Source organism: Alnus glutinosa, chromosome 13, assembly GCF_958979055.1.
Source record: "Alnus glutinosa chromosome 13, dhAlnGlut1.1, whole genome shotgun sequence".
NCBI classification, from domain to species: Eukaryota; Viridiplantae; Streptophyta; class Magnoliopsida; order Fagales; family Betulaceae; genus Alnus; species Alnus glutinosa.
In genome coordinates this window covers 4,155,627-4,182,038 of record NC_084898.1, presented here as the reverse complement: position 1 = coordinate 4,182,038, position 26,412 = coordinate 4,155,627, and the positions used below count along the sequence as shown (strand labels likewise).

At 33.0% G+C, this 26,412-nt stretch overlaps 2 protein-coding genes across 3 annotated transcripts; both read right to left on the bottom strand.

The window, feature by feature from the left end:
• Window positions 1-1,302: 1,302 nt before the first annotated feature.
• LOC133854608 (uncharacterized) lies at window positions 1,303-26,190 on the bottom strand. The gene is made up of 20 exons (XM_062290844.1): window positions 26,077-26,190; window positions 25,754-25,997; window positions 24,998-25,072; window positions 24,241-24,423; window positions 23,597-23,974; window positions 22,895-22,986; window positions 21,094-21,340; window positions 19,166-19,482; window positions 14,780-15,023; window positions 14,130-14,204; window positions 13,057-13,245; window positions 12,606-12,971; window positions 10,766-10,900; window positions 9,265-9,351; window positions 9,139-9,217; window positions 3,824-3,869; window positions 3,499-3,742; window positions 2,879-2,953; window positions 1,860-2,045; window positions 1,303-1,778 (listed from the first exon to the last, which is right to left on the bottom strand). Exons 1-20 carry the CDS (start codon window positions 26,085-26,087, stop codon window positions 1,398-1,400), a joined length of 3,654 nt encoding a protein of 1,217 aa, XP_062146828.1. The 5' UTR covers window positions 26,088-26,190; the 3' UTR covers window positions 1,303-1,397.
• LOC133853664 ((+)-neomenthol dehydrogenase-like) lies at window positions 19,379-21,659 on the bottom strand. 2 transcript variants are annotated; one of them, XM_062289663.1, is made up of 4 exons: window positions 21,419-21,659; window positions 21,094-21,340; window positions 20,515-20,588; window positions 19,379-19,743 (listed from the first exon to the last, which is right to left on the bottom strand). In XM_062289663.1, exons 1-4 carry the CDS (start codon window positions 21,505-21,507, stop codon window positions 19,737-19,739), a joined length of 417 nt encoding a protein of 138 aa, XP_062145647.1. In that variant the 5' UTR covers window positions 21,508-21,659; the 3' UTR covers window positions 19,379-19,736. The 2 variants fall into 2 exon arrangements, with proteins under 2 accessions (XP_062145647.1, XP_062145648.1); XM_062289664.1 differs by having other exon boundaries at window positions 20,524-20,588.
• Window positions 26,191-26,412: the final 222 nt, after the last annotated feature.

The following is a 26,412-nucleotide window of genomic DNA, read 5'->3' as shown; positions in this document are numbered from 1 at the left end:
ACATAAACTATAAAGCGAAGATAGAATAGAGAATTCAGCAAGAGAGAAAATAACAAGTATAGAAGAGAAAACCCTTAATTGTCCGAAATAAGCAAACAGAGAAACAACTTCGAAATACTTACAATTTAATTGATACTTCAAAATTTGATTCCAAAATAATACAGATCTGCTTTTATATAAGAAAGTTTGAGTATTTTCTAAATAAAATGCTTGGAGAGAAAGATAGAAGTAAAACTACAAAACATAACCATAGACTTGAAAACAAATCAATATCTTGTACAAAAAGTAAAATATGTTATTCTAAAAATAATTTACAAATATTTTTGAACAATTCTTTCCATTCTCGGGCTTATCTTATTCAAGAAATAATCTTCAAATCTTATGCCTGATTTTCTCCTGCATCAATTAGTAAGACTGATTTCTTGAAGCTTAAATTCTCAAGAAAAATGAAAGAGACGAAAGGTCTTTCATAGCAAATTCCTACTTAAGATAAGTAACAAGGCTAGAGATGGCTGTGGATTGGTTACTGGTGACTATAATGTCATTCAGATAAACAGGAACAAACACAATCATTTATTGCTTATGAAAATATACTGGGGAAGTGTCTACATCGAAGCTTAAGAATCCCAACTCCAGTAATATTGCTTCAGAAAGACACCGAAAACCAAGCCCTTTTGGGGCTTGTTTCAATCCAATAATAGATTTATTTAACTTGCATACATTCTCATCATGTGTAGTATCTTCAAAGCCTTTTGGTTGTTCTATAAATACTTTTTTCTCTAAGTAGCTATCGAGAAACGCATTAGAGAAATGTAATTGTTGTGAGATATTTTGGAATAAGAGTGATTTAATGTGGTATCAGACCTAAGTTAAAAGTTCAAACTTTATCTTCATCATTTATTCCATATTTCAATTAAATATCTCACATGTTGGGCATTTCATATTAAAAAAGTGTTTAGGACCACACGTGAGGGACAATGTGGTGCAAAAGAAGGCAGATACAACAATTCCAGTGACAACATTGTCAAATCCAGAAAGCAACACAACTTTCCCTAATGGCACGACATGGTGTACGTGTGGCTCTTGATGGGGTCACTCAAGTTGATTTGCATAATGCATTAGAATGGGCTTGGTGGGCTGGGGATGGCAGACTGCAGTGAAATCCAAGAGGGTGGTCAGGGTTGTTTCGAGCCACATCAACCTAGCGGGATGGAAGTGGGATAACTGAGGAAGATATAGTATGTAGCATTACTCATTCACAATACATAACATAGAAAACTTTTATTTGATCGATGCAAGTAATTAAAAAGCAAAACAACTGCAACAACCGAAAACATATATTACTAGAAACTATGACATGAAAATGAGCAACTACATCGTATTTCAACAATTATCAATTAAAAGGTTGAGACTTCCGTCCTATAAAAGAATAAGCCAGAAGGTCCACCTTCAGACATCAAAGCCACCATGACAGGACCTTTTGCTCCTTCTTCAACAGTCAAAACCCCGGTGTTTCCATTTAAATCCGTCTTGGTAAAGCTAGGACTAACTGCGTTAATGGCAATGTTGGGATACTTCTTAGCAAGAACCCTTGTGTAAGCATTCAGAGCTACTTTAGAGACACTATAATCAGAATAATTTGCAGGCCAGCCATTGACTTCTATCAAATTCTCCTTGGCATCTTCTAAAAACCTTTCCACCACCTTATCCACTTTCTCTTCTGTGAGGTCACCTACATCATCTTCTAGCTCCTTTCTTGTATTCTCATTTGAAATATGCTGAAATACCAAGTTATTATTAGTTTGCATCTATCACACAAACTAAAAGTGGCTGCTTTTTGATATATAATAACGTTGTACCTTTAGTTGTCCCAAGGCGGAGGAGACATTTATTATTCTTGCTGAATTGGAAAGTTCAAGAGGTGGAATTAGTTCTTTGATTAGTTGCTTGATCCCATAATAATTTGTTCTCAGACAATCCCAGACTACTGTTTCGTAAGTTTGCTTAAAAATTGTCTCCAGGGATCCCGGATTTGCACCTATAAGCTGTATCATTGTACGTAGTGTTAAATCATGATGCAGAATATGTTTGAAGTCATTTGTGAATACTATTTTATTTTCCACAAAGTTTTCCTTTCAATTGGTTTGGAGAATTTTTTTCAGCTCATTTTATTAAACAAGCAGGTGACGACTTTTGTTATTAGTACATGTGAGAATTAAGTGCTCTAAAGACATGGTAATTTAATAGAGTAGGTTGGAGGAATTTCAACAGTTCCAAAAATAGTATATCCTTTTTTTTTTTCATTTATGAAACTTTCTTTCCTACAATTAATGTGGAAGAGAAAAAAAAATATAATAAATAAATTAATTAATTAAACAATATATTAGAGTCCACGGCTTGTACGTGTGGATGTTAATTTTTTTTCAACTATTTTCAATTTATTTATTTTTTATTTTTTTGAATTTATGTTTGGTTAGCCTACTCAATTTTTTTTTCAACCCAACTCAATGTGAAATCCAATGTGTTGGGTTGCAAGCCCAACAAGAATTAAAAATAAAAAATAAAAAATTAAGGGTTGAAAAAAACCACAAAAAACCATTATCATCCAAACATAAATTTTGTATTATATTCAATTCAATTCAAATTTTCAAACATGTTTTCTAATTTTTTTTAAACCATCTAAAAACATATAATTTCAAGTTTGTTTTTCCTCTGTATTCACAGCTTTGAAAACAATAAAAGAAATACCAAAAAAGATCGCACACCCAAACGAGTTTAATTACCTTAATGCACTATCTTGCAGTAAGTGCTTCAAATCTCGAGATTATATTCTCAATTTAAAACGTTGATAGAGATTATATTACATTACGAAACTTACTTTATCATACCCTTGTTTTAAGCCCTCTTGATCTTCTGGGTTGTTTATGGTTCCAAGAATCGCTGCATTATTTATCTGCAATTTGGAACGATTATTTCAATATCAGAGTATACTAAAAGATCGAGGGGATAAAAACAAGATTTTCTCTACTTAAATTGGTCTTCATTTCTAAACAAGCAAATGACTTTATCTTCATCTAAAAAAGGCTACATGCATGACTTTATCTTAATTCAAAACTATAGACTGATTAGAAAGGTATCTATATATTAAATTATTATCATGCATCCTCCTTGGACTGTTGGATAAGGGCTCATCCATATATATTCATCTTTTTTCCTTCTTTTTTGCAGTCTTTTTCCATGCTATGAACTAATTGGAAGAGGAGTCTAGTCAAGCTATTGGACTTCTACATCCCTATATATGAACTTTGATATCCCCATCTACAAGTCAGATTCATATATATCTTCCATTAGAATCAAAGTATCCTACAAGGGACATGCAATACAGGCCGCTAATATGAGATACAGTATGTGGGTCCCGGCGTCTGGTGTTCGGATTGTAATATTACGGACAACTAATTACACCCCATCACAATTATAGCAGAGAGTTGGATTACGTACCAATATGTCAAGCTTCCCAAACTGGGTTTTGATGAAATTTGCAAAAGAAGAAATGCTAGCCTTGTCCACCACATCAAGTTGATGAAAAATCACATCGGAGTATCCAGCAGATTTGAGTTTTTCAACAGCTTCATTGCCCCTCTTCTCATCTCTAGCAGTTAATATAACTTTGACCCCATTTGAAGCAAGCTGCTTACATATTTCAAATCCTATCCCTTTGTTGGCCCCCGTAACAACTGCAATCCTGAAGAAAAAAAAGTTTGAAATAAATGCAAGAACAAAGAAAGGGCTCATATTAAAGCATTGTTGTTACAGATGAAATTACCTCTTCGTCATGGTTTTGCTCTTGGTTTTATGGGTTTTAAGGTAAGCTTAATTGGGGTAGTTAATTATATATATATAGTTGGTCGTCTCTGGGTTTTCTACGTACGCAATGACGTCTTCCTATATTGTATTATTATTTTTTGTGTGCGAAGAAAAAAAAAAAAAGAAGTAGTAATTAATCACATTTTACTACCACAATCTACCATTTTCCTGAAAAATATATAAATATATATAAATTTCGATCCGTCCAGATTGAAATGTTATATATACCTAAAACATTGGACTCAAAGACATTGTACTCGGTCAAAGGAACTCTTCTGTTATCATGAACATTTTATACTGTTCTTATTTTTGTTGTTTTTTATTACTGAGATCAAGATTCTAAACAGATTTTTATATATTCTCCATTAAAACACTGCATTCCAAAGGCTACCCAGCTGTTCATGGCAATTCTTCGCGGCTAGCTACAATGGTACCACCAGCTCCTCGCCCTTTCATCAATGACCTAATTAAAGAAAGTAATGTAGCATTTTTTTTTTTTTTTTTTAGGAATAATATTGCTTTTTTCTAGTCAGCAATGCATTAGATGTGACTTTGGATCAAGCCCATGCAAGAAAGGAGCTCCTGCCAACAGAGGCATTCATGGAGTATGAAAAGATGTTTTAATAAAGATTAATTTTATTTAATCATATTTTTATTTTATAATTATCTCACACTATTAATGTGACAGTCTAACTGGCCCTTAGATTTTTTTTTTTTTTTTTAGTAAGGCTTAATCTAATTGTTGATTATTAGTTGCTACATTATTATTGTGGAATAATTATGTCCGTAACAACTGCAATCCTGAAGAAAAAAGTTTGAAGTGCAAGAAGAAAGAAAGGGCTCCTATTAAAGCATGCATTGTTGTCACAGATGAAATTACCTCTTCGTCATGGTTTTGCAGCTTTTGCTTTTGGTTTTATATTTTTTAGGTAAGCTTAATTGGGGTAGTTATATATAGTTGTTCGTCTCTAGGTTTTTCAACGTAGTAACGTAGGCAGTGACATCTTTCTGACTTGTGACATATAATGTGACTTCTATAAATTAAAGCTAGCTTTAACGTTACGAATGGTCTAACTGGTTTTCATGATTCTTAATTATTATATTTTTGTATTATTAATTTTTGGAAAAGGAAGTTGAGTCATTTTCTTTTTTTTTTTCTTTTTTTCTTTTTTCAAGGGAGGGGAAAAAGAAAATTCCCAACAAAGCAATCGGGAATGTGTCGAATAAATGATTCAGCCCATCAAAATAATTGATAACGCCAATAAATGTGCTTATAAAGGAAAAAGTTTCATAAACAGAACAAAACCCAAAAGAAGTGTTTACAACACTATAATTAACTGAAAACGGCCAAGACAAAAAACTACCCAAAAAAAAAAACCCAAAGAATTGAAAATTACAGGAAAATTTTAAAAGACAGCAAATGAAAACACGAAACAGTGGCATTGACGGATGGTCCATGCGCTATGGAATTTGCGTCCCTACAAATGTGACCAATCTACACAAGTTATGCAGCGAAGCTACGTACTACTATTAACTATCCAAATCTACTCCAATTTCTTTATGTAGATCTCATTCCATTTACCACTCAAAGCACATGACCTTCCATGATAATAATCCTTTATTCCCCTGACGTTGGTTTGATAACTATAGATATATAGTTAAATATCCACAAGTTGATATCATGATTTTATTTTTTATAAGTAAAAAATATTTTTTTTTTTTAAAAAAAAAAAAAAAACGCAGAGGGACGCAACCCCAAAGTATATAAGATGTTAGGCTACCCCTATTAATTCAAAAAAAAAAAAAAAAAAAAAAAAAAAAAAAAAAGAGAGCACATATCTAACAAATTAGAATAAGAACACTTCGACAAAGACTGTATCCTCACTCTCCACATAAATAAGGTTTGTATCACCAACTTCTTCAAGTTAATTAAATCAGTCTCACATTCTTAAAAAATGAGTGCATTTTGTTCCTAGACACTACATCAAACACAACGGAGTCATTCTTTAAATTAGCATCAACAACCAGTTGCCATTTTGCCCCTTCTAATTCCCCAACATCTCTTTCACCGATCACTACATTACCCACATAACACCAAATAGCTGGAAGATTGTACTGCACAATTTTGTAGCAACCATATAATGCAGGAGCAAATGATCAATGGACTCTCTACAAGTCTTACACATATAGCACTACTCCATCACAATAATATTCATCTTACGTAAATTATCTAAAGTTAGGATTTTTCCTAAAGTAGCAGTCCACCCAAAGAAAGTTACTCTCAGGAGAACCTTAACTTTCAAAATACTCTATCACACAAAAGAAAACTGTATAGGACTAAGTAATACCTTATAGTAAGACTTCACTTCAAATGATTTCCTTCGCTCTGAAATCCAACAAATTTTATCATATCCTTCACACCTTACTTTAAGAGAATACAACATCTCAAAAAATCTAGAAACCACTTCCACTTCCCAATCATGTATAGGTCGAGTAATTAAACAAAATATTCTACATAATTGTACCATTATTTAGTATAACCTAAAGTTTTGTCACCAAAGTCAAGTCACGTTCCTTTTCAGTCCCATAAAAGTACTATAAATGGAGTCAATCAGTGGGTTTGACGTAAAAATTTAAGGTTCCTATACACATGATAATAACAAAACATGAAGCCGAGCATATAAAGATAGTGGCGACAGACAATTTGACGAGGCGACTTTTCTGAGAGCAACTTTTTTGTCCAAGCAAAAGAGCTTCTTTCTTCTTCTCCTTTTTACAGTCGACTCAGGGAGGAGGGAAGGATCTCAACTCTTCGATCGCTACTCTCCTCCTCTTTCCTTTTTGTTTATTTTCATTTACGGTGCTGTTTGGTTGAGGTTTCTCTAGCCCTTCTCACCTCTCTTGAGGTTTTATTCGTCATCATATATGATTTATCCTGCCCGAATCCGCTATCTTGGTGCCTTGGCTTCTTCACCGAGCTGATGGCTCTCTCCTCAATGTCCACCCGCCGTTTTTCAAGTTATTAGATCTAGTTTTTTCAAAGCTAGATCTACGTTCCTCTAAGGTTGTCTGGCTCCCACGCACCACTTCACGGACATCACTGGTGTCCTAGCTTCCTGACACCACCACCGGCTTCGCATTCTGCCTCCCACGTGCCTGCGTGTGGTGCTCATGCGCCAAGTGGACATTCCTTACCGCCGGCGCGTGGATCTCACGCGTCAGCACTGGATGCCGTGCTTTTCTCCGCTCCAACGGTCACTGGAGTTTCTGATTTTTGGGCTTTTTTGTTGTTTATTTATTTTTGTTTTATTTTGTTGCTTGGGTTTTAGTCTCCCTTTAGGAAAGACTCTTGTATTTGGATTTGCATTGGTGACTCTCTTTTCTGCAGTCCCAAATTTTGACTATTTTAGTGCTTCAACCACTTCAGCTATCTTCAAATGGTTTTTGTTGTTCCTAAGCGGGGGTACAGATGGGTTTGCCATACTTTGTACCCCTTTAGCTTTTTGACTGTCTTGTGCAACCCTTTGAGAGGGCCAGGTTACTTGTTTAACCAATTTTCTACCATTTGTATTTATTTTTCAGCACTATTTTATTTTGGTTTAAGTCTATTGTTGGGGAACTCACCCCTTTTCATTAATAAGGTCATCCACTTCTTCTTCTTTTTAGATCAAAAGTGGGAAGGATCCTCCCTTGTAACCTTTTCCTTCATTCAATTAAAAGAAAAAAATGAAGTTGAGTGTACCATCTGTGGTGGTGGTTCATTGGTTTTAAAGAAATTTTTAAAGTGATCAGATACACACTAAAGCATGAGTTCGAATCCTGTAAACTCCATGTCTAATTAGTGTAAACTATTTTGGGTCTCATTGATGTTTTGATAGCCCCTTAGCGAGCATGTGCTACCCTGATCACAGCTAGATAGAATAACCACTTTGGTTGCTCCCTCTTATAGTTTTACTTAATAATAATTACCAAAAAAAAAAAAAAAAGCCGAAAGTGATCTCTTGACAATGGAAAACTTTGGGAACCCGTTCCCAACTCAACTCTTTTTTTTTTTTTTTTTTTCTAACAAATAATTTCTTAAAAAAAAAAAAATACTCTTTTATTTCCTCTGTATTTAAAATTTTGAAAAAAGTTCCACATAAAATAGTACACACCAAAAAGAAAACTACCTGTTCATAACAATTTGTTGGTTCAGGAGGGTCCGCTTAACGCCTTCTGAACGAACATGAAATGCAAACAAGGAAGGAAAGAACCCATGGATCCATACATCTCGATCGAAATCAATAGAAAAAGAAAGAATCGAAATTGAGTGATATATTTATCAAAACAAACGAAAGATGAAATAGAAATCATGTATGATCATAACCCATTTCTTTTTCTTTTTTTTTTTTGATACATTTCTAAAAAATAAAAAATAAAAATAAAAATAAAAAAATTGCTCTTTTTTTTTTTTTTTTTGAAAACCTCATAGAACTAAAAAACTTTTTTTTTTTTTTCGAATTCTTTAAAAATGGGTTCAAAAAATGAAAGTTGTTTTTCGGAAGAACCAAAAGGCGGTTCAGCTTCCATTCCCAAAACTATTAAAAAAAAAAAAAAATTGCCATTTCCCTTCCTTTTTAATTGGATCTTTATCAGAGGATCATAACTTAGATCTGTGCCAAGGTTTGTTAAAAAAATCTATTAGCAACCTAAATTTTATATATATATATATATGCGCACAAGACACAAAACCTGTTAATATATTAAATTGGGCACGATGTTAATATAGTCTAATTTATGGTTTTAGAAGAGTTGGTTTTTAAGAGCATTCACAGCAAATGCCCTATAAGTGGTTTCATTCCTTTAATTTAGAAAAAATACAAAGAAAGTCACAAAAAATCACCCACATAGTCACATAGACACCCTATATTTTTCTATTACTTAGGAATGCTACAGTGCATTGGGTTGCACTCAAGCATTCCAAAGCTTTATTGTAATAAACTATATATATACATTCTCTCTCCTATCATAGTGCGCGCACCTCCATGGGTCTCAACCTTTCAAAATCAAACAATCCATCGACTCCACCCTCCTCCACGTCGGAACCCACCACATCACCACCAATCAACCATCAAAGTCAAACATACATACAAACAGCCAATCCAAACACAACACCCTACCCCAACTGGAAACCACAACCAAAATACACCCAAACAGTCCACTGCCCCCATTGGAATCCCCTCACCCCACGTTACCACGCCGCCACCACTCAAACCCGCCACCACTCAAACCCACCACCACGCCGCTGCCACCCAAAACCAAACTGACCACCACACAACAACTTTCCATTGCACGGCATGTGCCGCTCGTGCACCTGGCATCCCAAACGCACCACCAACCATAGTGCCACTACACCTTCACCTTCTGGCATCCACCATCAACCCACTGCCCAGACAACATTTTGACAGCCACAGACAATGCCACCATATCCTGTTGTTGTATCCCTTGCTAGAAAATCGCATCTAAGAACTGCACCATCATGACAATTATCGAATGTGTACTTCCTATTAGAATGACAGAGACAAGAGAGAGAGAGAGAGAGAGAGAGAGAGAGAGAGAGAGTGGTGAAGAAGACGAAGACGGTAAAGAGAGAGTGAATTAAAAAAAATATTTCATGGAATAAAGTTAATATATATATATATATATATATATATATATATATATATATTATTTTAATGATATAGGGACATGTAAAAGGAATCTATTGTGGGATGTACTTGGATAGGGAAGCAAAAAATAGTTTTGTTTCCTACATTTAGGAAAAATGATTGGGTAGCTACTGGAAATGCTCTAACAAATACGACCTTTGTTGTATTCATCATATATTTATACAATTACAAGATATGGTAATCTTCGTAACAATTGAATTTTTGAATATGTACAAAGAAATCTATACAGCTAACGAATAGAAAACAAACTATTTGGATGCAATTAAGTATTTATTTTATCTATCTACATGCATGAAAGATGCGAGACAGAACTAAGATTGTTCTGATAGAGTATGATAGCAGCAAAATTATGAATTGAAAAAAAAAAAAAAAAAATTCAAGAAGAGAGAAAATAACAAATAGAGAAGAGAAAACCTCTAATTGTCCTAAATAAGCAAATAAAGAAATAACTCTAAAAGATTTAAAATTTAATTAATATTTCAAAACTTGATTATAGAATAATACAGACCTGCATTTATATAGGCAAAGTTTGAGTATTTTCCAAGCAGAATACTTGGAGAAAAATAAAGAAATAAAAATACAAAATATAACTGTAATCTTGGATACAAAGTAAAATATATTATTCTAAAAATAATCTTAAAATATTTTGTATGATTCTTTCAATTCTCGGGCTGATCTTATTTAAGAAATAATTTTCAAATCTTATGTTTGATTTCTTCATGTATCAGTCTCACTGGATTGGAAAGAATTCATCCTCAAATTCGAATATTCTTTGCCTCGATCTTTTGGATGTCCAATCAATTCATTTCATTCTATACTTCTCAACACCAAAGCGATATCAGAAGAAAGACAACTTGCAACCCATCACAACATGACTCTAAATAGTATATCTAAAGTTACTCGCATGAACTTGTGATGAAATAATCTTCAATAGCTCTTGATTGATTGTCATAAACTCAGTATCTGTAAATTTTTTCTTGACCACGAACAATCAAAATTTCTTCCAACATACAAAACTATTAAACATCAAGATTTTCTTTATGAAAAATCGGCATAAAATTTTCAATCCCAAGAAAATGAACATAATTAATTTTATGAAGACCCCATTGAGATATTTCACTCTTTGAAGTATCATTAAACCCATGATTATTCACTTTTTGTTCAACCTCTTTACCATATGACAAAAAACTTACCTCTATAAGATCTTCATCATTGACATATGTATCATAAGTTGGTGGAGAATTCCAATCTACAAAACATTGAAAAGGATTTTGAACTTCTTTTTCATATTGAAACTCTTCATTAACAAACACTTCATCCCAACCACGCTATTTCCAAACCATAACAGAATTGTGATATGGGTTCTCGAAAATGGATACTGAATAGCGATTGTCAATATCGCAATACATTTTCATGTTTTGTGCTGCTAGACGCTAGGTTAACTCTGCAACCTGCCCCTACACGTCTTGTAAATTACATTTATGGTAGGACACTTCCTCATTCGGAACCTATCCATGCCAACCACGACCACCAGTCATGCAAAGTGATAAAAATTCACCCCAAGAAGACGCTTAAACTCTGATACCAACTAACACGTGACAGAACTAAGATTGTTATAACAACATATGATAGCAACATAAACTATAAATTGAAGATAGAATAGAGAATTCAAGAAGAGAGAAAATAACAAGTATAAAAAAGGAAACCTTTAATTGTCCAAAATAAGCAAACAGAGAAATAACTTCGAAATACTTAAAATTTAATTGATACTTCAAAATTTGATTCCAAAATAATACAAATCTGCTTTTATATAGGCAAAGTTTGAGTATTTTCTAAATAAAATACTTGGAGAAAAAGAAAGAAGTAAAACTACAAAACATAACTGTAGACTTGGAAACAAAGCAATATCTTGTACAGAAAGTAAAATATATTATTTCAAAAATAATTCTTAAATATTTTGTACAATTCTTTCAATTCTCAAGCTTATCTTATTCAATAAATAATCTTCAAATCTTATGCCTGATTTTCTCCTACATCAATTAATAAGACTAATTTCTTGAAGCTTAAATTCTCAAGAAAAATGAAGGAGACCAAAGGTCTTTCATAGCAAATTCCTACTTAAGATAAGTAACAAGGCTAGAGATGGTTGTGGATTGGTTACTGGTGACTATAATGTCAATCACATAAACAAGAACAAACATAATCATTGATTGCTTATGAAATATACTAGTGAACTGTCTAAATCGAAGCTTAAGAATCCACTCCAGTAATGCTTCAGAAAGACACCGAAAACCAAGCCCTTTGGGGCTTGTTTCAATCCAATAATAGATTTATATAACTTGCATACATACTCATCATGTGTAGTATCTTCAAAGCCTTTTGGTTGTTCCATAAATACTTTTTTCTCTAAGTGGCTATTGAGAAACGCATTAGAGAAATCTAATTATTGTGAAATATTTTGGAATAAGAGTGATTTAATGTGGTATCAGAGCTAAATTAAAAGTTCAAACTTTATCTTCATCATTTATCCCATATTTCAATTAAATATCTCACATGTTGGACCTTTCTTATTAAAAAAGTGTTTAGGACCACACGTGAGAGACAATGTGGTGCAAAAGAAGGCAGATACAACAATTCCAGTGACAACATTGTCAAATCCAGAAAGCAACACAACTTTCCCTAATGGCAGGACATGGTGTATGTGTGGCTCTTGATGGGGTCTCTCAAGTTGATTTGCATAATGCATTAGAATGGGCTTGGTGGACTAGGGATGGCAAACTGCAGAGAAATCCAAGAGGGTGGTCATGGTTGTTTCGAGCCACATCAACCTAGCGGAATGGAAGTGGGATAACTGAAGAGGATATAGTGTAGCATTACTCATTCACAATACATAACATAGAAAACTTTTATTCGATCGATGCAAGTAAAAACCAAAACAATTGCAACAACCGAAAACATGTATTACTGTAAACTATGACATGAAAATGAGCAACTACATCGTATTTCACCAGTTATCAATTAAAAGGTTGACACTTCCGTCCTATAAAAGAATAAGACAAAAGGTCCACCTTCAGACATCAAAGCCAGCATGACATGACCTTTTTCTCCTTCTTCAACAGTCAAAACCCCGGTGTTTCCATTCAAATCCGTCTTGACAAAGCCAGGACTAACTGCATTAATGGCAATGTTGGGATACTGCTTAGCTAGAACCCCTGTGTAAGCATTCAGAGCTACTTTAGAGACACTATAATCAGAATAATTTGCAGGCCAGCCTTTTACTTCTATCAAATTCTCCTTGGCATCTTCTAAGAACCTTTCCACCACCTTATCCACTTTCTCTTCTGCGAGGTCTTCTACATCATCTTCTAGCACCTTTCTTGTATTCTCATTTGAAATACGCTGAAATACCAAGTTATTATTAATTAGCATCTATGACACAAACTAAAAGTGGCTGCTTTTTGATATATAATAACGTACGTTGTACCTTTAGTTGTCCCAAGGAGGAGGAGACATTTATTATTCTTGCTGAATTGGATAGTTCAAGAGGTGGAATTAGTTCTTTGATCAGTCGTTGCTTGATCCCATAATAATTTGTTCTCAGACAATCCCAGACTGCTGTTTCATAAGTTTGCTTAAAAATTGTCTCCAAGGATCCCGGATTTGCACCTATAATCTGTATCATTGTACGTAGTGGTAAATCATGATGCATAATATGTTTGAAGTCATTTGTGAATACTATTTTATTTTCCACAAAGTTTTCTTTTCAATTGGTTTGGAGAATTTTTTTCTGCTCAATTTATTAAACAAGTAGGTGACGACTTTTGTTATTAGTACATGTGAGAATTAAGTGCTCTAAAGACATGCTAATTTAATAGAGTAGGTTGGAGGAATTTTAACAGTTCCAAAAATAGTATATCCTTTTATTTTTTATTTTTTTTCATTTATGAAACTTTCTTTCCTACAATTAATGTGGAAGAGAAAAAAAATATATAAAAAATAAAAAAATAAATTAAACTATATATTAGAGTCCACGGCTTGTACGTGTGGATGTTATTTTTTTTTTCAACTATTTTCAATTTATTTATTTTTTATTTTTTTGAATTTATGTTTGGTTAGCCTACTCAATTTTTTTTCAACCCAACTCAATGTGAAATCCAGTATGTGTTGGGTTGCAAGCCACGAATTAAAAATAATAATAATAATAATAATAATAATAATAATAATAATAAAAAAAAAAAAAAAAATTAAGGGTTGAAAAAAACCACAAAAAACCATTATCATCCAAACATAAATTTTTTATTATATTCAATTCAATTCACATGTTCAAACATGTTTTCCTAATTTTTTTTATACCATCTAAACACATACAATTTCAAGTTTGTTTTTCCTCTGTATTCACATGCAGCTTTGAAAACAATAAAAAGAATACAAAAAAAAAAATGGCACACCCAAACGAGTTTATCTTAACGCATTATCTTGCAGTAAGTGCTTCAAATTTTGAGAATATATTCTCAATTTAAAACGTTGATAGAGATTATATTACATTAAGAAACTTCCTTTATCATACCCTTGTTTTAAGCCCTCTTGATCTTCTGGGTTGTTTATGGTTCCAAGAATCGCTGCATTATTTATCTGCAATTTGGAACGATTATTTCAATATCAGAGTACTAAAAGATCGAGGGGATAAAAACAAGATTTTATCTACTTAAATTGGTCTTCATTTCTAAACAAGCAAATGACTTTATGATCATCTAAAAAAGGCTACATGCATGATTTTATCTTAATTCAAAACTATAGACTGATTAGAAAGGTATCTATATATTAAATTATTATCATGCATCCTCCTTGGACTGTTGGATAAGGGCTCATCCGATCCATATATATTCATCTTTTTTCCTTCTTTTTTGCAGTCTTTTTCCATGCTATGAACTAATTGGAAAAGGAGTCTAGTCAAGCTATTGGACTTCTACATCCCTATATATGAATTTTGATATCCCCATCTACAAGTCAGATTCATATATATCTTCCATTAGAATCAAAGTATCCTACCAAGGACCTATCGGGACATGCAATACAGGCTGTTAATATGAGATACGGTATGTGGGCCGGCCCGGCGTCTCGCACCTACTTAAGTTGGTGTTCGGATTGTAATATTACGGACAACTAACTACACCCGATCACAAGTAGCAGGGAGTTGGATTACGTACCAATATGTCAAGCTTCCCAAACTGGGATTTGATGAAATTTGCAAAAGAAGAAATGCTAGCCTTGTCCAACACATCAAGTTGATGAAAAATCACATCGGAGTATCCAGCAGATTTGAGTTTTTCAACAGCTTCATTGCCCCTCTTCTCATCTCTAGCAGTTAATATAACCTTGACCCCATTTGAAGCAAGCTGCTTACATATTTCAAATCCTATCCCTTTGTTGGCCCCCGTAACAACTGCAATCCTGAAGAAAAAAAAGTTTGAAATAAATGCAAGAACAAAGAAAGGGCTGATATTAAAGCATTGTTGGTACAGACGAAATTACCTCTTCGTCATGGTTTTGCTCTTGGTTTTATGGGTTTTAAGGTAAGCTTAATTGGGGTAGTTATATATATAGTTGGTCGTCTCTGGGTTTTCTACGTACGAGAAAAAGAAAGGGAAAAGAGAGAGTGATCGAGCAAGAGGGGAAAAGCGAGAGAAAAGAAGGAAAAGAAAAAGAAAAGAGGAAAAGGAAAAGGACATGTGTAAGTGTGTGAGTGGTTAGGAGAAGATAAGGCAATCTTCTATCAGTTAACCACGTGATGACACGTGGCAAGGGGATTTCTTTTATTTTAAATGCTCATACTATTTATAAATTATGGTAGTATTTCACAATATATTATTTCTTTCATTTATTAATTGATACTTAATCTCCACATTTAATCTAACTACATTTTACCAATGTAATTAATTATTTATTCAATTAGGACCTATTATTATTATTAATTATTATTTCCTAAAGATCCATTACTAGTATTTTATTATTATAATTCTATTATTTTATCTTAAACTCATTTTATTTTGATAATATAAATACTATCACTTAGAACCTAAATATTAGTCTCATCTTATTTAAAAAATATAATTTATTAAATGCGAAATTCTCTATTTATTTATTTTTTTTTTGTCTTTACAATATATAAAAATCTGTATAGAATCTTTATCCCAGTAGTAAAAAAACAACAATAAAAGAAAAGTACATAGAATGTTCCTAACAAAAGGGCTTTTAATTAGGATAAATAGTGATTTAACATAGTATCAGAGCTAAAGGTCTTAAGTTTGAACCTTGACTTTGTCATTTACCTTCTATTTTAATTAAATATTTCACATGTTGGTCTCGCCTATTAAAAGAGAGTTTGAGTTCACACATGAGGGGAAGTGCTCAAGTATAATTCAATGATTAAATTTACCTCTTCCTATCAACTTAAACTTTTGATACAAGTGATAATTTAAGAAAGAGTTCCTTTGATCGAGTAGAATGTCTTTCAGTCCAATGTTTTTGGTATATATATAACAGATCAATCTATCTAGACGGAAATATATATATATATATATATATATATATATATATATATATATATATATATATATATGGAAAATGGTAGCTTGTGGTTGTAAATGTGATTAATTACCACTTCTTCTTTTTTTTCTTCGCATACAAAAAATAATATAATACAATATAGGAAGACGTCATTGCAAAAACATATTTGGTATCTGTAGTTTAAAAACTTTATTTTTTAGTATCTCAATTTCATTTCGCTTCACAGATAGTACTTGAGTTTTGGGAAAAGACTAACTTGGTACCTCCGTCTATTTTTCCGTCCAAATTTTAACGGACTACCACATGTTAACCAATGAGAGTTGACACGTGGCATAATAAAAATTAAAAAATATAAAATAAAAATCTTTAAAAATTAATTAAAAAATTAAAAATAATAAATCGTGTGTATGTGTGTGTGTGTCTATATATATATAAAACAAAAAAGAAATTTGAAAAAAAAATTTAAAAAAAAAATAAGAGAAGCCACCCCCTTGACCGGTCTGGGGTAGCCGAACCACCCCCATGGGAGGATGGCGACTTTGTGATTTTCAATTTATTTTTTTTTTGACATGTTCACACAAGAGGAGGGAGGGGGGATTCGAATTAGTGACATCCACTTCATTAGGCGTGGTCCCCAGCCGATTGAGTTACCCCTTGAGGGACTTGTATAAATCAATTTAGGTTTACTTATATAGGTTGACTTATTTAATTATAAATAGGCCACTCTTGTACACAATTTATGACACACAGAAATATAATATTCTATCCAGAATTCTCTAGTTTTTTTAACACCGGCCTTTGTTGTATTCATCATATATTTATACAATTACAAGATATGGTAATACTCAGAATAGTGGAATTATCTATACAAGAAATCTATATAGCTAACAAATAGAAAACAAACTATTTGGATGCAAGTATTTATCTCATCTATCTACATGCATCAATATATAAGGCTAATCTTGAGAAGTTTGAATGCTCAAGAAAAAATGAAAGAGACCAAAGGTCTTTCATAGCAAATTTCTACTTTATATGAGTAACAAGACTAGAGTACTGTTAAAGATCCAAATCATAGCAGTAATAACAAGCATCTCAATGAAGACAATGAAGAGTCATTCATAATTGAAGATAATAATAACTAAACAGTTAAAGAGTTTTCACAATACATTAAATACAAAAATTTATAAGATGTATAGTAAGATAAGAGATGAATAGTTGTAATCATTCATAATTGTAGTAGAAAACAGATCTGAGAGGAGAAGGGAGCAGATCCTCTCCCGATCCCTAGTTTTTACTCCCCGCTCTTACCCTCCCCCTCTCATTTGGTTTTTTCTTTTGTTTGTAGGTGTTCTCTAATCATATCAACAATTTTGGCATCTCCGCTATGCATTCGTCTATCTACCTCCATTTTATACCATCCATATATATGCTCCATGGTCGCTGTTGTTGTTTGCTGGTTGTGTTTTTCCTTTGAATAAGAGTTTTCTTCTCCATAGATCTGCCCTCATAAAAGATCTATAGGATGAAGATTAGTTAGGTGTAAGGGGTTATCTCTCACGGCCTAGATAATTCGGTATAAGAGGTTATCTCTCACGGCCGGTTTAAATAAACTTTTCTAGGATATTTGGCTACCATTGTGTTAGATCTAGTATGCTCATAGCAGATCTACTCTTTGCTATTTTTGTACATGGGTTAGCAAAAGATGAAAGTCATAGATAGTACTTATTGTAAGAATTTTGTTTGTTTATATGACTTTGTAACCTCATAGTATGTGGCCATAATTTTTCAAAGTTTTATGTTTTGTGATGTAAGAGCTTTCTACTTGTGATCTTTGATCAATGAAATATTTAAATCTTTCGTTCAAAAAAAAAAATCAAAGCAATGATCCCACAATATTTATTGGTAGAAATATGTAGTCCTCAAATCTTACACAGAGATGGCTACTGATTTGTTACCGGTGACAATAATGTCATTCACATAAACAAGAACAAATATAGTCTCTGATTGTTTACGAAAATATAACAAGAAAGTGTCTACACCGAAGCCCAATAATCTAGTAATGCTTTAGAAAGACACAGAACACCAAGCCCTTTTGGGGCTTGTTTCAATCCAATTATAGATTGACGTAGCTTGCATGCATACTCAGAATGTAGTATCTTCAAAACCTTTTGGTTGCTCTATAAATACCTTTTTCTCCAAGCGGCCATCGAGAAACACATTAGAGACATCTAATTGTCGTGAGATATTTTGAAATAAGAGGTGATTTAACGTGGTATTAGAGTCAAGTTATGAGTTCGAACTTTATCTCCACCATTCACTTCTCATTTCAATTAAATATCTCACTTGTTGCGCCTCGATCCCTTATGAAGGAAGTGTTTAGACCCATACGTGAGGGGAGTATGGTGTAAAAGATGGCAGATACATCAATTCGGTGACAACATTGTCACCTCCAAAAGTTAACACAACTTTCCCTTATGGCACGACACGGTGTGTGGCTCTTGTTGGGTCTCTCAAGTTGATTTGAATAATGCATTAGAATGGGCCTGTGGACTGGGGGAGGTAGACTGCAGAGAAATCCAAGAGGGTGGGAGTTGTTTCGAGCCACATCAACCTAGTATATATGTAGCATTACTCATTCACAATACACAACATAGAAAACTTTAATTTTATTTGAGCAATATAAGTCAAAAGTATAACAACTACAAGAACCGAAGAAATTACTACAAACTATGACATGAAAATGAGCAACTACATCTGTAACGACTCAGGAAAAACGCTAGTTACATCCGCGCTATTACCTCAAAATAATTAGTCAATTTGAAACTTTCCTAAAATTTATTGGAAAGTCCAGTTTCCCTAGTAATTGGGACAATGTGGGACTTAACACTCATGATCTATGTGAGCTATTTATCTTTTCCCAAAATGGGACCGAATGTTACAACATCGTATATATTGCACCAGTTATCAGTTAAAAGGTTGACACTTTTGTTTTATCAAAGAATAAGCCAGAAGGTCCACCTTCAAACATCAAAGCTAGCATTATAGGACCTTTTGCTCCTTCAACAGTCAAGACCCCAGTGTTTCCATTGAAATCCGTCTTGACAAAGCCAGGACTAACTGCATTAATGGCAATGTTGGGATACTTCTTAGCCAAAACTCTCGTGTAAGCATTCAGAGCTGCCTTGGAGACAATATAAGCAGAATAATTTGTAAGCCAGCCTTTGACTTGTATCAAATTTTCCTTGGCATCTTCTAAGAACCCTTCCACCACCTTGTTCACTTTCTCTTCTGTGAGGCCATCTGCATTTTCTAGCTCCTTTCTTGCATTCTCATTTGAAATACGCTGAAATTTCATTGTTATTAGCATCTGTGACATAACTAAAACTGTCTACATTTTGATATATAATAACTTTGTGCCTTTATTTGTCCGAAGGTGGAGGAGACATTTACTATTCTTGCTGAATTGGATAATTCCAGAGGTGGAATTAGTTCTTTGCTCACTTGCTTGATCCCATAATAATTTGTCCTTAGACAATCCCTAGCGCGCAGTTTTGTAAGTTTGCTTAAAAACTGTCTCCAAGGATCCGGGATTTGTACCTATAATCTGTATCATTGTATGCAGTGGTAAATCATGAGGCAAAATATATGTTTCAAATCATTTGAATGCTATTTTATTTTGGATAATATTTTCTTTCAAATTGGGTTAGAGAAAATATTTCTTTCAGCCCAATCTATTATATGTCATCAGTGCATGTGACTCTAAAAACATGCTAATTTGATAGAGTGGGTTGGAGGAATTTTAACCGTTCAAAAAACTGCATGTCCTTTTTTTTTTTTTTTCATTTACAAAACTTTCTTTCCTACAATATGGGAAAAAAACCAAAACCATATACTAGAGTCTACGGCTTGTTTGGATGTTAACTTTTTTCAATTTTTTTTTTTTTTTTTTGTTGAATTTATGTTTGGCCACCCTACTCAATTTTTTTTCAACCCAACTCAATGTGAATTCCAATGTGTGTTGGGTTGCAAGCCAAACATGAATTTAAGAAAATAAAAATAAAAATAAAAATAAAACAGTTGAAAAAAACCACCATCTTAACCATTATCAGCCAAACTTAAATTTTGTATTATATTCAATTTAATTCACATTTCCAAAAATGTTTTCTCAATTTTGGTTTTTCTAAACCATCTAAGCATACTTTCAAGTTTTTGTATTCTCAGTATTCAGAATTTTGAAAACAATACAAAACAAAAGAAAAGAAATCGCACACCCAAATAGTTTTAACGCATCATCTTGAAGTAAGTACTTCAATTTTCAAGATTACACTCTCAATTTAAAACTCTAATAGAAATTATATTTCATTAAGAAACTTACTTATCATACCCCTGTTTTAAGCCCTCTCGATCTTCTGGGTTAATTATGGATCCACCAATCCCTGCATTATTTATCTGCAATTTGGAAAAATTTCAATATCAGAGTACTAAAAGAGGGGATTAGAACAAGATTTCATCTACTTAAATTGGTCTTCATTTTCCAATAAGCAAATGACTTCATGTTCATCTAGAAAGACTACATGATTATCTTAATTCAAAGTCAAAACTATAGACTGATTAGAAAATCATCTATATATAAAATTATTATCATCCGGCTTGCTTAATTGGACTATTGGATAAGGGCTATCAACTGGTTGGAAGAGGAGTCTAGTGAAGCTATTGGACTTATACATCCCTATGAATTTTGATATTCCCATCTACAACTCAAATTCATATCTTCCATTAGAATCAAAGTATCCCACCAAGCATCGATCGGGTACATGCAATACAGACAGTTAATATGAGATATGGTAGATGGGTCTCGCATCTAAGTGTGTGTTCAGACAGTAACTATCCTGCAATACGAGCAACTAATTACACCTAATTGCAAGTAGCCAAGAGTTGGTTTACATTTACGTACCACCAATATGTCAAGCTTTCCGAACTGGGTTTTGATGAAATTTGCAAAAGAAGAAATGCTAGGCTTGTTCCCAACATCAAGTTGATGAAAAATCACATCGGAGTATCCAGCAGATTTGAGTGTTTGAACAGCTTCATTGCCCCTCTTCACATCTCTAGCAGTTAATATGACCTTGACCCCATTTGAAGCAAGCTGCTTACATATTTCAAATCCTATCCCTTTGTTGGCCCCCGTAACAACTGCAATCCTGAAGAAAAAGTTTGAAATAAATGCAAGAACAAAGAAAGGGCTCATATTAAAACATTATTGTTAAAGATGAAATTACCTCTTCGTCATGGCTTTGCTCTTGGTTTTATGGGTTTTGAGGTAAGCAGAATAGTGTGCTTGACTCTTTAAGTTTAATAGGGAGGACATTCAACACCCTTAAGTTGAACGAGATAGTAAGTTTGACACAGACCAAAGGAAAAGAACAGTTCAATAATAGGATAATTTATTAGTATTCACATTTTATATACAGTCAAATGATTCCATGGTTTTCATCTTTTGATCGGTAAATAATCCAATAATCATCCTTCCTTTTATTTTTGTAGTTAAAAAGTACACATAATCCCCTCAAACTATCACTCAATTGTCAATGTACCCCCTAAACTACCAATTGTGTCAATCTCCCCCCTTAAACTACCAGAAAATGTCAATGTCCCCCCTAAGACCAACAAAAAGACAAAAACGACCCTAATTATTTTTGAATAAGACAAAAATATCCTCATAAATTCAAAAAAAATTAAAAATAAAACTAAAAAAATTAAAAAATTAAATAAAAAAAAATTAAATAAAAAACGAAAAAAAAATTAAAAAAAAAAAAAGAACTAATTTTTTAATTTTTTAAAAAAGTAAACAAAAAAATAACTGATTTTTTTTTTTTAAAAAAAAAAAAAAATGAAAAAAACAAAAAAGAAAAGCCAGTTTTTATTAAATTAAAAAACGAAAAATAACAAATTTTTTTAAAGAAAAAAAACGAAAAAACAAAAAATAACTGAAATTTATTTATTTTAAAAAAAATAAAACAAATGAAAAAAAAAACCAATTTTTATTAAATTAAAAAACGAAAAAGAACATTTTTTTTAAAGAAAAAAAAAAGGAAAAAAAAATAATAAAAGAAATTTATTTATTTATTTTTAAAAAAATAAAACAAATGAAAAAAAAAACAGTTTTTATTAAATTAAAAAAACGAAAAAGAACAATTTTTTAAAAAAAAAAATAATAATAAAAAACAGTTTTAATTTTTTAATTTTTTTTGGAATAATTTTTTGTTATTTTATATTTTTTTAATAATTTTTTTTTGTTTTTATTTTATTTTAATAATTTTATTAAGGGCATTTTTGTCATTAGGGGGACATTGACATTTTCTGGTAGTTTAAGGGGGAAGATTGACACAATTGGTAGTTTGGGGGGTACATTGACAATGATGTGGTAGTTTAAGGGGGTTATGTGTACTTTTCCCTAAAAAATACTATGGTGGCCGATTCCATTGCTTTGTGCTTTATTTAGTCTTTTATTCAGCAATCCCAAAGTTTTTTTTTTTTTTTTTTTTGTATTCTTTCATAACATAATTAGCCTTCTGGCATGAAAACAAAAAAGTTTGTGACATTGCAATAGATTTCCGATAGATCAGATAAAATTGAAAATGCCCCTTATCACCCACTCGGACCCAGACATAACTTTTAACAATTAAGGTGAAGCAGGGTCAGGAACAATTAATTTCTTTATGATAAATAGATTCATTTTGCAATTTTGTTATTACGGGTAGTTCCTACAAAGGATCGGACTAATGACGTATACAATACTTGAATTCTCGATGTAGATGCTACACAATCGATTCTCATCCTTTAGAGACTACAAGTGTAATAGGAGCATCCGACAACAAAAAGATCACCCTGAGATGATCATCTCATGGCTATTGAGAATGAATCAAATACTAAAAGTCAAGGAGAGACTTTTCAAGTGAAATGAAAATGAACAATTTCAAACTCTAAATGTTGAATTTAGTAGTCTATATGGAGCCAAGCAATTTAAAAAATTTTAATGGCATGACAACATATACACTACTAGAGATATAAAAGGATCAGTTAGGATCTTTAATTTGCAATTAGCTTCGGGTAACTCCAAGAAAAGGAAGCTGTAGGGCCCACCTATCATAGGCAACTGATCTCCGTACATTGGGTTGCCCTAGACAAGTGAGCCATGCAACCCCTTCTCTGTGAGGCTGTCTAAATTGTGTGCAACTCAAGCAACTAATTATAGGAAATTCTGATCCATCTGTAAAATTTAATCTAGAACATAAAATAAATAATAAACTTTTATTCAATGCAAGTGATCGAAAAGTAAAACAATTGCAAGAACCGAAGAAATTACTACAAATATGACATGAAAATGAGCAACTATATATATTGTATATATTGCACCTTTGTCTCTTACCAAACACACTTTTCCAATTTATCAGTTAAAACGTTTGGACTTCTGTCTTATGATCAAAGAATAGGCCGGAAGGTCCACCGTCAGGCATCAAAGCCAGCTTGACAGGACCTTTTGCTCCTTCTTCAACAGTCAAGACCCCAGTATTGTGAGTAATATCCGTCTTGACATAGCCGGGACAAATTGAGTTAATGGCAATGTTGGGATACTTCTTAGCAAGAATCCTTACATAAGCATTCAAAGCTGCCTTGGAGACAATATAAGCAGACAAATTTGTAGGCCAGCCTTTGACTTGTATCAAATTCTCCTTCACATCTTCTAAGAACCCTTCCACCAACATGTCCACTTTCTCTTCTGTGAGGCCATCTACATCTCCTAGCTTCTTCCTTGCATTCTCATTTGGGATATACTGAAATTCCATTATTATTAGCATCTATGACATAAATAAAAGTGTCTACTTTTTGATATATAGAGTTCGTTTGGATTTGCGATTTCAAAACGTACGATTTAAAAACGCAGTTAAGCGTTTGTTAAAATTGAGGTTTGGCCTTTAAAAAAAAAAGTAGTTAGCTTTTAAAATAGCATCTTTGGAAAAACGGACAGCATTGCCCACGATTTGAAAATGTACCGCAATTTTTAAAAAACACACTACCAAACGATATAATAATATTGTACCTTTAGCTTTCCTAAGGAGGAGGAGACATTTATTATTCTTCCTGAATTGGATAATTGAAGAAGTGGAACTAATTCTTTGCTCATGTGCTTCGACCCATAATAATTTATTCTTATACAATCCGATGCAGTTTCTGAAGTTTGCTTAAAAACTGTCTCCAAGGATCCAGGATTTCCACCTATAACCTGTATCATTGTATGCAGCGGTAAATGATGTTTAAAATCATTTGAATGCTATTTTGGACAAAGTTTTCTTTCGGATCAACCCAATTTAAACTAAGATTGATTTTTGTCCTTAGAGTATATGAGAATCACACGCATTTTTAATAAAATTAACCAAGCATGCATGTGACATCTGTTCCTAGGTGTAATGTTAAAAGTCACTTTTTTGTCACTCTTATGTTTATCTAAGAATGATGTGGCTTTTAAAATCATCATTGATCTTGTGATTGATTGCTTTGAATTTTAATAAAGTGGTAATTTTAAAAGCCTCGTCATTCTTTGGTGGCACAAGTGTGACTTCTAGAATTACTCTGTTCTTAGTGCATGTGAAAATGTATATGAGAATTACGTGCTGGTAATACGTATATATATATATATATATATATATCAATTTAATAAACTTGACGAATTTTAATCCTTTTATTTTTTTTGTTTCATTTTCGAGACTTTCTTTCCAGCAATGTGGGAGAGAAAACATTAAACTATATGCTCTCAATTTAAAACGCTGGTAGAGATTATATTACATTGAGAAACTTACTTTATCAAACCCTTGTTTTATGCCCTCTCGATCTTCTGCGTTCATTATGACACCACCAATCCCTGCATTGTTTATCTACAATTTAAAACAATTTCAATATATCAGAGTACTAAAAGAGAGGATAAGAACCAGACTTCATCTAGTTAAATTGGTCTTTATTTTTCACCAAGCAATTGGGCTTTTTTTTTCTTTTTTTCTTTTTTTTCTCCTCTGTTCAGAAAAGGCAGGACGGGGAGACCAACTGTACGTGGTTATTCTATCTTGTTGTGACCATAGTAGCATTTATCAACTAAGAGCCGTACATAAGGGGCCTAGATGGTGAGAATCGCAGGTGCTCTCTCAAATCCGACTGAATTATAGATTGATTCTACCCTATCAGGACATAAGGTGTCTAATACTAATAGGACTGAGAATTTCTATTTCGAGAGTCGAACTCTCACCCTAATACATCCTCAACTACTTTGGGAATTTCTTTGAAGCCGCTGAACTACCACCACTAATGGTCAATCAAATGACTCTATGTTCACCGAAAAAGATTACATTATTTCATCAAAATTCAAAAGTAAAGGGTGCTTAGAAAGGTATCTATATAAGCATTCTACCATGGATCGATCGGGACGTCAATACAGGCAGCTAATAATGAGTGGGTTGGTGGGTCTCGCACCTATTTAAGTAGGTGTTCAGACAGTAGATGTTTTTGTAATACAGACAACTAATTACACCCGATCACAAGTAGAAAAGAGTTGGATTACATACCAAGATGTCAAGCTTCCCAAACTGGGTTTTGATGAAATTTGCAAAAGAAGAAACGCTAGCCATGTCCCCAACATCAAGTTGATGAAAAATCACATCGGAGTATCCAGCAGATTTGATTATTTCAACAGCTTCATTGCCCCTCTTCTCATCTCTAGCAGTTAATATAACCTTGACCCCATTTGAAGCAAGCTGCTTACATATTTCAAATCCTATCCCTTTGTTGGCCCCCGTAACAACTGCAATCCTGAAGAAAAAAGTTTGAAATAAAGGCAAGAACAAAGAAAGGGCTCATATTAAAACATTATTGTTAAAGATGAAATTACCTCTTCGCCATGGTTTTGCTCCTGGTTTTATGGGTTTTAAGGTAAGCTTAATTGGGGTAGCTAATTATATATATATGGTTGGTCGTCACTGGTTTTTCGACGTAGGCAGTGACATCTTCTGACTTGTTAATTACGCATTATGTGACGTCTATAAAGCTATCTTTAACGAGTGGTCTAAGTTGTCTAACCGGTCTTCATGATTCTTATTATATTTTTTGAAAAAGGAAATTGAATCCCTTATTTTCTTTTTTTCTATTCAAAGTGGGGGGAGGAAAAAAGGTGATAGACGGCGGAGCTACCCCCCCCCCCCCCCAGTCAAAGGTTTTGCCCTCCAAA

Excerpts from the sequence above, each read along its gene's own strand:
- LOC133853664 (XM_062289663.1), bottom strand. The coding sequence starts at position 21,507 with ATGTCCTCCCTATTAAACTTAAAGAGTCAAGCACACTATTCTGCTTAC. Across the intron at positions 21,341-21,418 it reads AGCAAAGCCATGACGAAGAG|GATTGCAGTTGTTACGGGGG; the intron begins GTAATTTCATCT and ends CTTTTTCTTCAG. Across the intron at positions 20,589-21,093 it reads GAAAGCTTGACATATTGGTG|ATAAATAATGCAGGGATTGG; the intron begins GTACGTAAATGT and ends TCCAAATTGCAG.
- LOC133854608 (XM_062290844.1), bottom strand. Across the intron at positions 14,205-14,779 it reads TTGGGAAGCTTGACATATTG|ATAAATAATGCAGCGATTCT; the intron begins GTACGTAATCCA and ends TCCAAATTGCAG. Across the intron at positions 12,972-13,056 it reads CCTCCTTGGGACAACTAAAG|CGTATTTCAAATGAGAATAC; the intron begins GTACAACGTACG and ends TTGGTATTTCAG.